Source organism: Melopsittacus undulatus, chromosome Z (assembly GCF_012275295.1).
Source record: "Melopsittacus undulatus isolate bMelUnd1 chromosome Z, bMelUnd1.mat.Z, whole genome shotgun sequence".
Taxonomy (NCBI): domain Eukaryota; kingdom Metazoa; phylum Chordata; class Aves; order Psittaciformes; family Psittaculidae; genus Melopsittacus; species Melopsittacus undulatus.
The window spans coordinates 63599925-63619604 of record NC_047557.1 but is presented as its reverse complement, the minus strand read 5'-3'; the positions used below and the strand labels follow the sequence as shown (position 1 = coordinate 63619604).

At 35.4% G+C, this 19680-nt stretch overlaps 1 protein-coding gene across 1 annotated transcript in view; it reads right to left on the bottom strand.

The window, feature by feature from the left end:
- Positions 1–19680, bottom strand: part of PRR16 (proline rich 16) — a 145206-nt gene that overhangs the window by 40313 nt on the left and 85213 nt on the right. The window contains exon 2 of the mRNA XM_034072937.1: positions 1411–2283. Within this exon, the coding sequence (XP_033928828.1) occupies positions 1525–2283 (759 nt within the window). The 3' untranslated portion in view covers positions 1411–1524. The remainder of the gene's footprint in view (positions 1–1410; positions 2284–19680) is intronic.

Below are 19680 nucleotides of genomic sequence, written 5' to 3'. Positions count from 1 at the left end.
CTTTCTCTCTTAGGCTTTTCTCCATCACAAAACAGGCCAGTGTGATAAATTCCCTACTAGTTTTTCCAATTTAAAAAACTATCATGTAACTGCTACCAAAGATGGGCCTGAACTGTTGTTTACGTGCCCCGAGCTGCAGCATGCTGAGCAAGTAAAAGTCAGTGCTGATGCTTCAGTGAGATTAAATACTATAAATGTACTATAATGTATATAATGAAACGGCTGGAATATTTGTTTCCAGTTTCATATGTATTATTGCACATAAACTGAAATTTACATTAAAAATCTGCTTTGTCCATTCTGCCATACAGTACATTTTATATTTTAGTTGAAAAAAACATCTTTTATATAGCATCTGCTGTTGGCCATTTGAGATTAATTTGTCACAACTTTTGAAAATAACAGATTTATTATCAGATTTTCATCACTGATCGGATGGTTTTTAATTTTAGGTCCCAACAATTCCCTTTGTGAGTATAAAAGAATGTTCTTTCATAAAATAATTAAAAACACTGAGGATTTTTTTCAAGTAGTAAGAATATTAATTGGGTTCACCATCAAAATGTGATAATATATAAAATATCTTGTTTTGCATGTTAATGCTTTGTAATTTTACAGAGCTTTTCAACTTCAAAGCTCTTTACATAAATTAAGTGGATGTCCCTGAAGACCTTAAGCACAATTTTCTTTGCCTTCAAGAAATATATAGGCACCAGACGAAAGCCTTATGAAAAATTTAAGACTGAGCTTTGTTGGTTTAATCTATCACAATCGCATGTGAGATAAAATATTACTACCATTTTGCAGATGGAGCAATGGAAATGGGAGACTGGGGAACCTCATAGGACTATCCCTGTTCACCTGAAAACTCTGTACTTCACCTTGGCTGTGGCACAACTGAGTGGGTGAGAAACAAAATGCAAGATAATTCAGTTTTTCAAAGCCATGTCAACATACCTTTCAATTTATTTACTTCCCCATCAAAGATCGAACTGCCTGAAAGTTTGATGATTACCTCCTTATTGTACTGCTCCACACACAATGCCTTTGATCAAGCAGTCAGGTAGAGAAAAAATGCATTTGCTAGAACTCAGTCAAAACTTGTTATCTGGTACTCCACTTTGCTTCATCAAATCACATTTGAAAAGGTACTTGTTAGAAACAGGAAATCTCCCAAAACCCAGGAGCAATGGTTATTCCCTTATGTCAGCTTGAAATCTATCATGAACCATCACCGAGTATTTTCAAACTGAACTTTCTTTTCACTGTCTTTTATATTACAGTACACAAATGAAACTGAAATACATGTTCACAACCTATAATTTAAAGCATAAATATTTTTTTCAGCATCCTTTGCCATAACCACATTTTTTGTGAGTACAACATCAACAAGTATTCCTCTGTACTTACCATGTGATTTTTATGCCACTTCACTTGGGTCGTTTTATTGCTCAAGTAGAAAGTGCTCATTACCTATTTATGTTTATATATAGGAAAAGAAAGAGTTGTTTCAAGTGGCATACATCACACTGTTGTTGTAGTTGATTTCCTCAGGATGGTTTTCTGGGGTTTTGGTGCAGTTTGTGGAGGCACAGTTGCAGGTCTTGGAGGAGGGAAGCTATTACTGGGACTTAACCCCAACCCTCCATTTTCCAGAGGAAATGCAGGCAGTGGAGGTGGTGGAGGTGGCAGAGGAGGGCACTGGTGTGGCAGCTTTCCCATAGCATGTGCAGGGTCATTGTGCAAGTGCACCTCCCTGTTTTTAATGTTATACCGAACATCACAATCGGGGCAATAGCCATGGTACTGCACTTTTTCACTAAATCGTACCCGTTCCCTTGCTCCAGGCTGAGGACATCGCTCTCTCTCAGGTCTGTGCATCAGAGGCTGCATTGCAACTTTCTCCAAATTATTGGCTGTTGTACAGCATATATCTCCATTTGGGATGCGGTTGGGCCCAACTGGCAAGCCCCCGTTTCGCAGCAGGGTCCCATTAGTCTTGACAGGGTTGGCCGAAGGAGGCAGCCGGGGGGGCTTGTCACACTTAACGGGTGTCAGCCGTGGTGGAGGAGGAGGTGGATTTGGCTTCCTCAGCACAGTAAGGATAGCAGAGGGGTGTGCAGGTGGCTTAATAAGCGGTGTGCTGCCCCGTAACTTGACTTTCTCCAAGCTAGAAGCTGTTGTGCTGCTGGAGCTGCTGTTGAGCGTGTCCGTTTTAGAACTGTCTGTCATCTCATCCTCCAGCTGCAGATCAGATGTCAGAGTGTCAATCTGGTCAACCACCTGCACAACAGCCAGAGCAAAAATGGTGAGAAAAGCTTGCCCAGGAAAGGCACAGGAAAACAAAAGCACACTCCCCTATCAGTTTTGTCCTTCTCAGAACATGAAGCAGCCACATTTTTTTTGACCATTGTTACTTTTTTCTTGCCAACATAATAAAATAACAATAAAACCAAAAATACGAATGGGGCTGGATAGTTTGTTAGCTCATCGCCCGAATACAAAAAAAGATAATGTTAAAAACTTTGGAATGAAATTCCATTTCTTTCCCTCTAGGGTTTACTTGGCAATATCATTGTAAGTGAACTGTAATCCTTCAGTATTATGCTTTGCCTTCCAGTCCAGGAGGAGACTGAATTATTTAACTTTAGCTTCTACATGGCAGCTTCTGAATCCAAATCTTTTGCAGATTACCTTTTAGCTCTCACCTTTCACACAGTCTGTATTTAAATATACATCTCTGTATAGGTGATCTTATACACCTATAATTTTGTTTGGCACACTCTTTCTTTACAAATTTTTATCATCAATATAGTATTGAGAAGCAACTTCTCTCTTTCATTAGACTGCATTACCTCCCTTTATGAAATCCTAAAATAGCACTTGCTGCAAGAAAAGAGAAATAGTAGCTTGGTTTCCAAAGTTACAAGCATTTATTAACTCATGCACTTTATATCAAGATTTCCTCTACCTCCCATATTCCCATTTGTAGTTCCTACAATGTTAGATCTCTTCTAGTCTTTTGGACTCCTTTTTCTACTCAGGTTTTTATAGGATATGCAACCAATGATTTTGCTACTGGGTAGCAAAAAATTTGTAGTGCAACAATTACAAGCTCTTCCTGAAAACTGCATTTCACTCAGTACCTATTGAACACTATACACACCAAAGGAAGTAAGTACGCATTTAAAAACTGATTTTTATTCTTTATGTCCTCACAGGGATATAAATAAAATAATCAGTAGCGGAAAAGTTACTAGCTAATTTTGGTGCATGAATAAAAACCTTGTGCCATTGCTTAGGGTTCTTATGGGTGATCTGTGACATTCTGGAGGGAGAACTGGAGGGGCTGGTTACCTACATAGATCTGAAATGAAACTAGATGCCTCCACTTGTGTAGCTGAGTTAATCATTACCCTTCCAAGACTTTCATTTCTACTTAATGCTTTCAATATCTTGATGCTAATACTACTAACTTCTAAAAAAGCTGGTTTTTGAGGAGTATAAGCCATATGTTAACTGAAAAAAAAAAGTGAAATCAGTTACTGAAGACAGCAACTCTATTCACGCAAACAAGTAACTCACTTATGTGGTAAAACATAAGCAAAATCACCACAAAATTAAAAAGCACTTTAGCTTCCACTACTCATACTATAGTAAGAGTTGTGTAATCTAAAATTCACAAAAACTTGTATTCAAAAATCCAGTTTAGTACCTTCCTTCTCCCAAAACCAGCTAATGTCGCAGATAACCATGATTCAGAAAGAGAGCTTTCGAACATCTTTGAAAAAAATCTACAATACTTTTTCTATCCAAGGCCAAAACAACTACTTATTTATTCACTATTCAAAGCCCAATATTTTGTTGCATTTCAATTTCTATTTTAGCATTTTGATTTTTCTCTGATAAATTATACTTTTCAATGACAGATATTAATTCCTCCAAATAATCACTGTTTTAATTATTAGTCTAGAAGTTGAAAGGTACAGTTGAACTCTGGTAACAGATCCCAAACATCTCCTCCAGGGTAGAATGCAAGTAATCTTGCAAATATTCTTGGCAGATAAGTCACATCTTTACTAAGACAATGCAAAATTCATAGCAAGAACAAGAGTTTACAGGAGAAAGAATGCACAATATCTCCTTACTTTATCAAGTAAAGTAAGGTTGGTGTTATGGCAAACCAAGGTAGCAAGAACCTCTTGAAATGAAACAGTGAATCTAAAGGAACAAAGAAAAGACACTCATGTTCTGGGCAATAAGCCTGAAATTCAAGCACCCCTCTGAAAGTTTTACATGGATTTATATAAATATTAGGGTCTGCCTACATATGACCTAAATATACTATTGAAGCCTCTCCTGGAATACAATATATAATCTTTTAATGAACTATAATAAGTATAGAACATATTGATATATCCTTGGCACAGAAGAAAACAAAAAAAGTGCCGTTAAACAGCTCCAGGCAAGAGAGAAAGGAAACATATCTGCAAGGATACTCCACACAGGAGCAATGGATAGCTTGTACAAATGTCAGTACATTGTCCTATGTTACGTTATTAGATAATACTAGGTGATATTTGGTTTATTCACACTGTTTAATAACAGCTATACTAAAATGCCAAGAATAAAAAATAGTTTATTTTGCAATTGGTTTATTGCCACAAAACCTATTTTTAATTTTCCTTAATTTCCTACCATGAATGCCCCCTCATACAAGGCCTTAGATATTAACATAGCACAAGTGAGAAGAAAGACAGCCATGGCCCACTGATATGATTATTGTACAATTCAGTATGGATAAATCTAATGGAGATCATCCAAATAATATACTAAATCCTCCTTACATTAATAAAATTCACTCACAATTTCCAATACCAAACTCCAATAAAGAAGAAAATAAAATAACAAAAATGCATTTTAATGTTATTTTAAGCCATGGACAGAATTCTCATCACTTTCTTTTTAGGTTTTTTTTTCTTCAGAACCATTCCCAAATGATGGCTTCTTTGCTTTAGGTCTCATGTACAAAAAAATCACCCTTGTTCCTCACTACATAATATAGATGTACTCCATATAATGTAATTCTAGAGAAACAATACTTTATTTTGAAAGGGATAAACTGAAGGTGGTATTCCAGTGGTTCTGAGAAGATGCAGCTGTAATTATGCAGCACAAGTGTCATAAGATGGCAGCAGACCTTGGTGGTGAGAAAATTAGCATCCATTCGAACTGTCCTTCAGACTGTGAAAAAATGTTCTAAAAGTAACAAGGAAGTCCTTTATTAACTGTCTTTGAATTTAAATGATTACAGAGTTTATCTCTTGCCGGTAAATGCATAGTACACTCTGGAAGTTTTTGTCACTCATTTGTAAAAAATAAAACCAGCATGAAATGGCTCTGACATATTATTTGTCCAGATTCATTCCCACCACCAGTTGTGATTTTATTTACTGTTATAACAGAGAACTGGTGGCTAACACCGGGAAAAGTGATGTAGTTAAAAAAAATAAAAATAAAAAAAAAGTGTTTTAAAAAATGGCTTCAATTTCACAATATGGAAATGCTGTGCAAGAGAGAGAATATTAAGAAACAAAAGCACTGCTCCAGTTGTACAGAATCTGTCCATTTTTCAGTTCTGGAATATAATAGGACTTGATTCACATGCACCGGCATGGGGGAGACATCCCTTTATAGCCTGAGGAGCTATTTAGCCATTAACCGGATTTGAGCTTTGCACAGATGCCTACTTCTCTCCTGCCAGCAGTATCCTGAGGCTTAAAACTCTATAGGATTCGGTGTGACACTCCTGCATGAATCAGGATATCAGCTCATTCCTGCCTCCTTTCTGGGTCATTACTGGATGACACTATTAGGCGCTCAGTGGTGACAGAGTTGGATTTCTCTAGCTGAACCAAGTAATTATTCAAAGTCTGTTAACACATGTACAGACCCAAAATATTTCCTCTTGGAATCTAAATAACTCAACAAATCAAATCTATTCTTATAGCACCACTTTAGCCTTAGGAAGATGTGTGAAGCTTTCATGTGTTTGTTTGTTTATTATTTGCTAAGTAATCAGAGGTACTTCCCACTTACCAGCAAAATCCAGACCTTTAGAGAATGCCATAGGTATTTGAGATATTTTACAGACAAGCAAAATAACACGTTTTTCTCTGCTTCAAGAGCTTTCACCAAGCTAGGCTGGATGTAAACATATAAATGGAAATTTAATAATATGATGTACTCTTGGTAATCTAAAAAGGCCATGAAAGCTCGTCATGATGACTTAGCATTTCAGGGAAAGCAAACTGGGAAGCTCACATTCAAAATATGAAAAGAAAAAGGCTTCTTTTCCAAGAAAAAGTACAAAAGTAAACAGAAAAGGCAGTAAGCTGCACTCTGTGTTCTCCTTTAAGAACATAACAACCACGGTAATTCATCTGTGTATCCTGTGTATGAAGCCTGGAGACACTGCTTAGATCAGAGACAGAGGTGAAGGCAGGTGTAAAGCAGGTATTCATACCACAAAGAATTGTACAATCATAATTCCTGTCACACACACAAGAACCTTGATAAAGTGATGATAAACAGAAACTTGAGAAATTAAAGTAGAAACCCCAACCAAACAAATCCTTTTCTAGAAAAGCAAGATCAAAGTATATTTGACCAAACCAGGACAATTTGCAATAAAAAAATAGCTGTTCTAAAAATATTAGCTAAAATAAGACATCAGTCCTTATGAATGGAAACAGATTTTATTTACGCCTCCACTGAAATACAGCATCACGTACTTAGCAATATAGGAAAGTAACTAATTTCACAACAGTAAAGGCATTTAATCTGTTTTTATGTCAGATCTAGATACAGAGAAACGATACTTGTCTTAACACTGGTAAGGGAATGCAATGATTTTACAAGCAGCTCATAACCCAGGCTGAAAGACAAACTGCAACTCAGGCTCCACACTAAAAAATAACTCTCACCTTGAGTTATCAGACGTGACTTTCCTTTGCACCCCTCTTTTGTCCAGAATGATGTCGTCACGAAAACTGTAGAAGCAGCAAATCAACCAGTGCATTTAAAATAACAAGTACAATGTATATTTCTACGGGCCGCAGTGTTAACTGAGAGCTGCTCAAGAGCAGAGCCCAAGAGCAGCAAGTGAATCTGGCAATCTTGTTCTGAACATCAACAAAAGACTCAAAGCTAGAAAGAAGAGCTTTTAAGTATTGGATAAATGAATGAGGACTACATAATAAAATATAAAGAAAGCTTAATTTCATATGACTCACAAAGAAATGTCAACTTAATGGGAAATAGGCAGTTTTCCCTTTATTTTTATACTGACGTCTATTACAGTTTTTGGGGAGTTTCAGGGTTGGGTTTTTTTCTGGGTAGTCTTCAAGTTTAGGTTGGGCAGTGAGATATATTCTGTGAAACTCATGAAAGTAATAGGAATCATGCTAATTTTCTTTTCTGGGGAACTGAAATATAATGTTGATCTTATCTCACTATAATCAGGAGAGTGTACAACTAGTTTATTATTTGCAGTTTGTACATTTTTCCTAAATTTGTGGAATTATAAATTACTTTTATGGAAACACAAAGACTGCATATTCTATTTTTATGCTATTCAATAAGAAAAGAAAAAACATTGAAAAGGATGAACCTGGACATGGTAAATATGCACTTGGTCAACTATCTTTGCATATAGTTTTTTAATTCATTGACATAAATCAGGAAATTTAAAAGACAAATTGTTAATCAGTATTTAATTCTTAAATGCATACATAAACAGAAGTAAAAAGGCTTCCCTGTAAAAAAAAGAATAATAAGACATTTCATGTGAAACTTTTATGTACATGTTTAAGTAACACTCCTTAGCAGTGGACTTTTTTAATACGAAGAGGCCAGAGAATATTAGAGATGTGAGACTTTGGTATGTCTTCTGAATCAAATGAATCTTTCTAAATCAATATTTCAGAAGCTGTTGCTTACTATTTCTCTTCTCTCCCAAAACAGGTAACAAAATTGAAAATGGCTGCATGCTGACATGCATGTGCATTCTCATTAACTTCTAGTGTTTTCTGAATAAATACACTGTGAAACAGCTGAAAATGCACTATCATAAGATATTAGACATTTTAGTCCCTATAGAACAACCTTTACTATAAACATTGGTTTATAATTACTAAAAATACAGTGATTTGCCTAATCAGGCATCATACTAATTTAAATGAATGCTAAATATTTGTCTAAGTTCTTAACTACTAATGTCAACAGCATGAAGAAGTTTACCTTAAAGTATGTGCATCCCCAAACTACAAAGCTCACCATGGAGGCTGAAAGTTACCCTGTATAATTACAAAAAAATGCCACACTAATCACATAAACAGCTTGTTAGGTACAGTCTTTGGATACATTAAAATAGCTATTAGGAAGAAAAAAAAAAGTCCTCATAGCATTATAGGCCTGAAAAAGGACTTAAAATATTTAGAACATCCAAAAGAATTGTCTGAGAAGCTGGTAAACAACTCTACCGTAATTTGTGTTAACTCCAGTCTTAAACACTGGATTACTTCTCTAATTTTAAATAAGCCACCCCACTATACTGAGTATTAATCATCATCCTTCCTTTTCCCCTGACAGTACAAAAGAGACTCGTTTAACATCTTTTTGTTTTTGTTCTTTAAAGAGAATGTTTAACATCTTTTTGTTCTGAAACCAGAAAGATGTTCCTCAACAACAGCCAATAGATCTTTTTGGAGACCAGATGTTGGGCTGATGGAATTTTTGATTGAAAGGATTTTATTAGTGAAATAATTGAGTCTAGATGGCCTCCATATTTTATTATTGGGGGACGATTTCTGTTACAGCTCCAAAGCCACATTTAAACCCAAATGAAATGTGCAATGAATTTACATTAATCTGGAAATACTAATTCCAAGCCTGCTGGACACTTTATTTTAAAAAGTTTCAACAGAGCTGAACAGAACTGGAGGATTTAGCTTAGTAGACATATTTCTAACCAGTCCTTTTGGCTTCAAAACATGACTCAAAACTGCACAGTCCATTAAGTTTCATTCTAATTAAAAGTTTGAATGAATACAAAGTTCAAAGAAAATTTTAGATTAATTGATAGCATCGTCTGCTTTTTAAAGTGAAAAAATACTAAGGCAGATATGCCTGAAATACCCCTTCTGTTGATACGGTTTCATTGAAAGAAACAGTTTTTGTTTTGGCATTAAGTTGAATTATTTGCTGATTAGAAACAATTACTGACAATTATGATTGTTATTAAAAGGTTATATAAGTTCTTTAGTTGGCAGTTCTTAAAATGGTTAAGCTGCCTTCTCCCCCTTGCTCACCTAGTGAACTGCTGGCTACATCTGGAAGTAAGTGTGCTGTAGACACTGCTCCAAGAATGAGAACAAAAAGAGATGTTGTAATACTGATCATAGTGAATGCTTCTTAAGACTCAATTTGACTTTTTCCCATCTGGGTGTACCAAGCAGAATACATAACAGGAGATAGCCCATGGTGAGCTTACACAGCTAATAAATAATAGTAATGAATCAGCCAAACTTTGCTAAGGTAAAGTAATTGCTATGGACCATACAGGTTTGAAATAAATACTTGGTTGCCTTTTAATTATTAGTTGCTCCAACTTAAATTACTTCTGCTCACACTGCATCTCAACATATTTAAGAAATTTAATTAAAAGTCATGAATATTCTATCTTAATATTTATGGACAACACTTTTTTTCAATTTTCTTTAAACAAAATGCTTCATATGTACAAGGGAAATATAAAAATAAGGAGTTTTATCTCATCCTTGGTTCTAGATACATTATACATGTCAGAATGTTATAAGAGTTTATTGAGTCGCAGCTCTGCATGGCTTTGGCCTGATACAATATGCTAATAAGAATACAATGAAGTCAAAACTTTTGTTCCCTTAGTTAGATACCTAAATCTGATCCCTTGGGAAAAAAAAAATGAAAAAAAAGTGTGTGCTTGTTTTTTTTTTCTTTATAAAAAATATAATTAAATGATTTAGCAATAATTCTGATATTCACATCATCATAACATGAGCATTGCCAAGACAGCTGTTTAAAAAAATTCAATGTAATGTTATATGTTTACATAGATGGTTGATTACTTTATAGTTACAGCTGAATTTAATAAAAATCACTTATTTCAGAGCTTGAATAAAGCTTTCTGACTGCCTTCAAGTAAAAAAAAAAGAGACACCAAAACCAAATACCATAAACTAAGGTTGCATAGGGAACAAAGGTGAAAGAGCAGAGTTTGCAGATGTTTGCACTGAAAAGCATAGTCTGTTTGCTGAACCTTAAAAATGTTTATCTAACATCTTTAAGATGTCTTTAAGATTTAGGAAGTCTTCTGTTCTCAAATCTAGTATTTCTGTCATTAATCAGCCCTACAGAAAAGAATCAGGAAATCTGTACATCAGATACTTGCAGCAGTTTTGAAGGGGGTAACTGTTTCAGAGTAAATCAATAGCTGCACTACAGCAGGAAACTGGAGTGACATAATAGACTACATTGATGCAAAGGGTATCTCCAAATAGATTTGCAAAACCAAGTGGTCTGCAGTGCTGGGGGAAATTCCCTACCTCAGTCACTCAGGGTAGAGAACTGCAGTCAAGATTCAGCACAGCTACTGCAAATTTCCAGCCAAAGATAAAGTAAAAATGATTCACTCCTTGAAACAAATTGTTGATATTTAGCCTTTGAAGCTTTATTCTAGTTTTTGGTTTCCCTACAAAGCATGTAATTTAGTCAGCATGCCAATAAAAAAAGCCATGGAAAATTTACTTTAAAGTTAAGTATATTAATAATTATTTTTATATCAGCTATGACAAGGCAAGGAAAATCTGATCGAAACCTCAGGGAAAGAAGAAAAAAAAACCCCAAGCTTTCTATGTTTGCTGGTCTTTTCTTTCATGTTGTCTTCTGGAATTTATAAAACATTAATAATTTTTACTCTCTTTTTATTATTTTATTTTATATATATTTATATATATATAATATGGAAGCAGCACAATTTATGCTCATGGTAATTACACAATCCCTGAAGTGCTAAATCATTTCTTTGATTGCCACCCACATTACTAATCCACTTTGAAGAGTCCTCACATCCAGTCCTTGTGCTTCCCAATCCCTTTCTGATAATTGCACTACTTGTGGCAGCAGGAATGAAATACTTTGTACCTATTATGTTGAAGTGGTCCTTAGGTGTAACGAGTGAAATTTTTCCAGTGTTCCTGGCAGGATGCACAGAGAAGCACTGGGAAGACAGATCAAGTGCCTGCTTCTGCTGCTCATCTATGGAGGTCATCTTGGTTTGCTTTATTTCGAATAAAAATGCTGTCCCACTATTCAACAGAACATGGCCGGTGAGAAGTGTTATGTACAGCAGATCTCTGGCATGTGCATTGACATTTTACCATAAATTTTACCTGCCGGTGCTGTATACAACACAGTAATATGGCACTAAATAAATAATCATTTTGCTGCCTGCGATATTAGTAAAAATAAAATTATCTAAGTAAGCTTTATAGCTATAATTCATATTTTAATACTGAGACTCGGTATTTTAAAGCAAGGATTTGCTCTTTTAGCAAAGCAAATATAAACTGCAAATGCAGATACTTCGGGTTCAGACTGATAAAACAGGTCTGTATACTAAAGAGGATATGTCTAATACAAGGAAGTGCTGCAAATTCTGTAGAAGTTATCAGCTATACTTGAAAAATAATGCAATCTTGAAATGCCTAAAGAAAAAGTACATACTGCAAACTAGGTTTTCCAAAGAAAATATCTGAAAACCCTATGAACTTGCAATTAGGTTTTAAAAATTCGTAAGAAAGGTTATTAGGTTTTGTTAAAAGAGTTATGTTTATTTAAACTAAAACTGTAAGATCTGACACATAAGGCAGCTCAAAAAGACAGAACTCTTTATTCACAGGTAGATTGTTTCTTCTTAGTAGGACACAAGATGTTTCTTTTGGATTAGATGCAACATATTAAAGACAATAATTTGGGGAAAAGGAAAATTTAATATTAAATAAGGCTGAAATTTATTTTAAATTATCTTTTAGAGACTGTAACTTTGTACATTTAAATTACTACTAGCTAATACTTTATTAGTACAACATTACTACTAGGTATTAAATACTGCTATTTAATATCAGTGTCTGACTTCACTGTATATTTCTGTGCACCATGATTCTGGCACACCCCAACTATTTCTTGACAGAAAGTACTAGAGAGAGAGTGTCAGGAGATAAAAAACCACCACTTGCACTTACAAACAAGGATAATGGTTATTTCTACTTAACATCTGAACAGTTAAGACAAAAGCACCTCTGTAAAATATGACAAACATTGTAAAGTGTTTAACTTTTCCTCAACCTTCTCTCTTAGATGCAGTATTATACAAGTAACGTGCATTTTTTAGACCTGCTATCAAATATTTATAACTTATCTAGTTAAGTTGGTGATCAGTGTATTTTGCTTGTTTTTTCACTAGCTTAGTAACAAGGGCTGAATTACATTTTCAGCCTAACAAGTTACAACAGTAGCCTGTCTTCACTGATAAAGCCATTTAAAAAAAAAGTGTCAGCTGAGGATTCCTCCACCTATGATTTCAGCAGGTATTTTTGCTGTGCTTGATTTTACATTGTTAAGTATTTTTAAAGTCAAAATTTTCCACCTTCTCCACATCAAGAAGTGTAAAAACAACAAAACCTTGATACATTCAAATGCTACTGATATATGCCTACTTTCTCAATAACTTTTAAAACACTTGCCCCAGACCACAGATTTCAAGCAGAAAACAAAACCACTTTCTTCCCCCCCCCGCCCCATTTTATTTTTCTTTAAGGAATCTAAATAAATATATTAATTAAATGAGAGTTGAAATACACCCATATGTGAGATAAGAGTTGAAGTACAAAGACAAGGCTTTATAAAACCTGTTACAAAAGAGAATAAGGGGTGAGAAGAAGCTACATGAAGTACCAGCAAAACAGCAGAGTAACCTGTCCTAGCAGTTAAACCATACTATCTTTGGTATTGAAAAACAAAACTTTCCAATTGAGTTTCAGAAGAATTTCAGGCTTCAGCTTTCTTAGCTCAAACCCATCTCAAAATTGCCATGCTTTGAGGGAAGAGAAAGCAAAATATCAGATTGAAAAAAAAGTCTTCAGTATGAAAATATCACCACACTTATCATATTTTCTATTGATCTCCAAGGCTACATCTGGGAGAAGTAGCTACAGCTTCATTACTGTCAGGATTGGTGCTCCAACTTTCCATGCAGTACAAGCAAGTTATACAGCAAGTTAATACATGGTTACACAGTGATTTCTAACAAAACCACTCAGACTTCCTGAAGCTATTATGTCTCTATACCCACCTCATTGTCCATATGCAAAGTTAACTAAATTGTACACTATGAATTCTCTGGCCCTGCTTGTTCCTAGATCTCAGAAAAACCATGAACACTCCCTGTCACCCATAACAAAACTAGGAATAAGAAAAACAACTTTTGACATAAAATTGTCCACAAACTCACCACTGAGTATGCGTCTTCAACACAACCTCACCCATCTGAGCATATACTGCCCTTTTCAGACTTAACTGAGATTCTTGTACTGAGTTTCAAGACACACTGAGACCCATTGGTTACACAGCACGCAGATAATTCAGCTCTAACTTAATCATTTGGCTTACAGTCATTATAGAAAACACTAGCTTTTCCTATAAAAAACTTTCAGAATTTGTAGTGAGCACAAAAATAAGCACCAGTGTGATGTCTCAGAGACCAGCATAAATAATGATATGCTGCACAAACACACATTCATCTCAAAGCAGATATTACACTGAATATTATAAAAAAATACACATATGCTGCATCTATATATACAGCCACAGCAGAAAGGTAAGAAAGCAAATGAAGTATAAGAATTGCTCAGCATATGCATAAGCTTGCATTGTGTGGGCTGCCTTATGCAAAGGAATATAGGAATGAAAAATTTCTAGCACTTCTAAGGCAAAAAAAATTTAAACCCCAGAATCAAGGTAGTTTAAAGTACCATAAAAGAAAAATGCTGGAGTACTACTTCTGAAATGAGAAAAACATTTTCTATTTGTATTAAAAATAAATATAAAAAAAGTAATTGAAAACTGGGTGCCAAGAAGCACCAGCTACAGGTTTTTTTCACTTGAACCTTTAAGTAGACCTGGAAAGGCATCAAATAAGCAGTGACTACAAGCTACAAGACAGACCTGTAGGTTGTAGTCACAGGTTTTTCTTCTTTTTTATTTTTTAAGTGATAAAAGTGATTGAGGTAAGTGGTAAGGATGTTCCTTCTCTAGTGAAACTGTGAATATTCAGGTCTTTCAGAAGCTTAGCAAGGACAAAGTACAGGTATGTTCAAGTATGTAGCTGCATTTTATAGGTCTTCTTAGAATTATATAGATAAATGAAGTTAATAGACAGAATAGAGTCCTGATAGTTAAAAGACTGAATCTTTTAAGCATTACAACTGTAGTATGATTTCTGTAAGAGGGTACACCCACATTACAGATAATAAGGACTTATTTCCCTTCTTAATTAAATCAATATGTTTTCTATTCACAGACATCAGATTCTGATTCTACAGATAAAACTTGGTTTCTCACAATCAGTAAGTATAATCTGAAATGGCAGCCCTGCTATCTAACAAAAAAAAAAAAAGAGAAAGAGTAAAGAAAACATCATGATGATACAAATGAGGCAATAAAGGAGGGAAGTCCATGAGCTAAGGTACTGTGGTCATACACAACATGTTCATTCATGTTCTTTCATGCTAACATTTTTTACTGACGGAGTGGAAGAGAGAATTGCAGAACATAAGAGTGTATTTTTTAACTCACCAAGTTCAATTAATACTGGGGAAAAAAAACCAATACTACAGTTTTTTCCATTGCTACTAAGAGCAGAGGTACTTTTAATCCTCTGCTGTAAGGGCAGACTTTAGATAAATCATGAACATATGAATAAATAAATCCAGGCTGTTTAAATTAATCTTCTAAAGAATATAGATTTAAGGCAGGCTGCAATTATTTGTTGTATTTGTAATAAACCAGGAGAGCTGACTGAAAGCTATACAATAGACTTTTTTTTAAAAAAATAACCTCAGCTTAGCTAGACACCCAAATGAATATCACTCTCAGACTAATGTGTTTACTTACAAAAAGAAGCAAGCAGTAGTATCTTTATAAGACCACCTGATGGCTGGAACAAAGCCCTCTGGCTTTCAAACATAAAGGATTATTACTAAGTAAGAAAAAAAAAAAAGAGAATTTTAGGTTTTACTTCTTTATCTCATCCTGCCCAGTTCAAGACAGCTACTTCCTTCTCTCAATAAAAATGAAAGATTTGAAAAATGAACAGGAAAAAAACCTTATTGCCTCATCCAAATTCTTCACTAAAACCAGACAAAATACGCCAACTTCTCATTTTGTGCATTACACTAAAAAAGGTGGTGAAAATGGATTCATGTGATCTCAGAAGTCAGGGGAGAAAACATTTATTTTCATTATGAAAAATGAAGACATTGTTATATTCAACCCATGAACTATGAAATATCTTCCTCAAAGTAGCAATATTAAATGAAAATCGCATTAAATTCTATTTTTGTTGACTCACATTGCCTTGCCAAACTTTTTGCAATCTGTTATTTGCAACTGTCCATTACACTGATCACTTTTATCATACTACTTTTAATCTTCCACCTTGCTTTGATTAAACATGTGCACAAAATTAAACACAGTTTTCATTATCCCAGTATCTGACATTTCAGACACCTGTTTGCTCTTTATATATTTTCCTATTACCTCTTGCCAAAAAACTTTCCTGCAGACATGGGTCCTGTACAAGATATTTAACATGTGAGCCAAAGCAAAAGTAAAAAAACATGTTAGTTCAAAGAATAACTGACATTTATATTGGTCAACTTTTAAAGCAGCTATATCTAAACTGAATAAAAATCACTTCATTAGTATGCAGTAATAAAAGACAATTAATTCTTTTTCCATTGAGCTCCTGTTCTGGTCACTGGCACAAGCTACTGTGTTCAAGTTCATGAAATCTGAACATGGAGATTTGCTAATTGCTATGGTTGCCAAGACACTGGTACTCCAAATTGCACCATTGAAAGGTACCAAAGTAATTGCCCTGGTAATATTAAACAAGGCATTAAAATTTTCATATTCAATAGTAAGTACCATACCTATGTAACATCCACATACCAAGTAAAAGTGTAAGAAAAACTAATATTTCTCAAAGCTTTGTAATCAATTTTTTGAAGAAACATAGTAACTGTCCTGATAACCACTTTATGCTTCAAAACTACACATGTGTCCTGGGCTCAGCAGTAGCAGTCATTTTTCTCCTTCTTGGTAGCTGGTGCAGTGCTGTGTTTTGACTTTTGGGCTAGAACGGTTGCTGATAGCAAGCATGTTTTGAGTTACTGCTTGGGTGTTTGGTTTGTCCAAGGCCTTTTTTTTCTGAGCTCATGCTCTGCAGGGAGGAGGGGAGGCCGGGAGGAAGGAGAGAGAGGACACCTGACCCAGGCTAGCCAAAGAGGTATTCCATACCATAGCATGGTATGTAACTGGGAGAAACCCAGAAGGGCTGGAGATCTGGGGGGATGGAGGAGGTATCGGTCAGTGCTCGGTCGGGCAGGGTGGGGTGAGTTATGGGTCGGTGGCTGGTGAGGTGTTGTATTCTCTTCACTTGTTATTGGCTTTATCATTATTATTTGTAGTAGTAGTAGCAGTAGTGATTTGTGTTATGCCTTAGCTATTAAACTGTGCTTATCTCAATCCATGGGGGCTACATTCTTTGGATTCTCCTTCATAACCCTCCATGAGTTGGGGGAGCAAGACGGGGGGGAGTGAGTAACGAGCTGTGTGGACTTGGTTTAAACCACAACAACATGTAATGGCCTTCCAAGTAGTTAGCATATCACTGAATGGCAGATAATCTTGTTCTCTAATTAATAGGCAGTCAGAAAGTGTATAACATACTTGCTTTTCTTGTATGTCTTACAGCTAGAAACATTGAAACAGAATGATTGAAGGGATAAAACTCTCATACAGTGATTACAGCCACATGAAAGTAATGACACTATACAAATCAGTCAGTTAACAATATATCCATATAATCTATTTCACTTTTGCCAGTACATTACTAACAAGATGATAAAGACTTAGAAGAGCAAATCTTCACCAAAATATGTTAATTTTCAAATATAACTTAACAAAAACTCTCCTGAGGATCTTGGGAAGCCACTAAAGTCAGAAATAGAAAAATCTGTTCACCACCTGAATGTAAAGGAGAGATGAAACATACTGAGCAGCCCTCACAGACCAATGCCTCCACTTTACCTTATTCACTGCTTCTGTATCAGTGATACTTTCATCCGTCAGATAGCACCATGAGCAGAGCAAGAGCTGTGCCTGAGCACTCTGTCCACCTTGCAGTCAACAGTGCAACATCAGCCACATTCAGACCAGCTGCACACTACGAAGTTTTGCTGGCCTAACAAACATTAGCCAGACCTTAAGAAAAGTCTCCCCCTCCCTCACTTCTTCTCCCAGAAAAACCATGGATCAAGCAACACTGTGCCAGTGAAAGGGAGCTCTTGTTGCCTTGTGATCTCTTCGGTACAGGGTGTGCAGTCATGCCTTTGGAAAAGCCTCCTCCAGTGGCTTTTCAGTGGCTTTTCAGGCTGTGACTGCACTGGAAAAGTCTCTGCTGCCAGCAAGACTTACAGATTTACATTTTCTGCCCACTGGAAGCTCCAGTTCTGGCCACCATCCTGTGTTTACATTAGTTCTGAGAAACCTGGGAGATACTGATGGGCCCATCAACCCATACCAACTGATACCCAACTGAGAACAACACTGCAGCTTCTCTTGCGTCACTGGTCTGCCAGGTATGGGAGCAGAACAGTGACTAAGATGTTACTTTGTCCTTTAAAACCCCATAGCATGAGTTCAGGATTTGTTCTAAGGGAGGATTCTATGAACATGTTTCTTACTAACTTCTGAATCTTAATCTGTAGAAAAGAATCTGGCTGACTTGAATGACAGAACTATTTATTTAAAGGGTCAGAAAAACTCTAGAAACATGGTCAGTACTGAAAAATAATGTCTTCCTATTTGATTTTTTGAATGCCCCAAAAATACATTTTACCAAAATACAGTTGTATAGGCTTGAATAGTCATCAAAGAATTTGAGAAATGACAGTTTATATTAATTTATAAAATAAATCCGTACTTTCTTGAAGTACAGATAGTATTTCCATTACCCTGGTTTAGTGGGTTCAAATTCAGTATCCTTTCTGATTTCATCAGCTACATTTGCACTAAATACTGTTTCTGATAAGATATTAATTTTTTATTGACCACATGAACTTCACAAAAAAAAAAAACAAACAAAACAACTCCCCTCAAAAAGAACAAAACCCCCCAAACAAACTTGCTACTGTTGTGTAACTTTGTGGGGGTTTTAAGCTTATAGTCAGTTTAATGAGAATATATCCTGCTGGGAGTGATACTACATTACAGAAAGCAAGCTAGTAAATGCATTTTAGGGAGATTTTCTGTAGTTAAAAGAGATGGCTTTAGAAAGTTGGTTGGGTTATTTAAAAGATTTTGTATAATACATTACTTGGATTGCTTTCATTCACCTTCAAAGAGTGAGTACCTGCCCATAAAAAAAGTCACAGAATTATGCACATTCACACACCAATGAAAATATTTCTTCTGTCAATATATGTGTTTGGCTAGGTACATTTATTAGAGAATGAGAAAAAAAATGATCAATATAATATTGTACTTCTACTTGTACAAATAATGGCCTAGTACTACTATATTTTAAAAATATTATGATCTGGGTTTATTTCTCTGCAAAGCTTCTTATGCATCAGAGAAGATTTACATAAACAAGACTAAAGAGTACTCAGAGCAGTCATTACCATTTCCTTTGAGAAGGAGATATAACCAAACACAAGCTAACTTTTTAATATATTTCACTGGTCAAAGGACATTTGTGAGGTGACTGAAAATGAAAGGCATTTTACAGGAACATCAGAGTGCTGGCCAAGGCTCAAAACCCACTTCACCCAAAAGGTCTCATTGAGAAAGTGTTGACGGTCTGTGCATGTCCAGGGACATGGTCAAATCCTGGGAATTTTAAGCACTCTCAAGTTCAACAGAAGTGGGAATAAGCCATTTAGGTTATTTGATCTTTACTGAATGCATTGCCTCATCTCAAAAACTGTGCCATATTTCTCCAGCGTATGACAAATGCACTTTGTCTTAAAATACATGTCAATTTACATGCATATTATATATATATATATATTATTATAAACATTCACAGACATACATATATATAAACACATTAAGTATTCTGTTAATCTCGTGCAAATACTTGCAAAATAAATCTACAGGAACGTAAAATGCATATAACTATGCCAATTAACAAAGACTGAAACATAAGGAAAGTTTAGTTGGTGGCAACAGTGGGGAACACATGGTCTCCCAGAAATGAGTTTATTAATGAAAACTAAAATAAACCCCCCTCTTTTG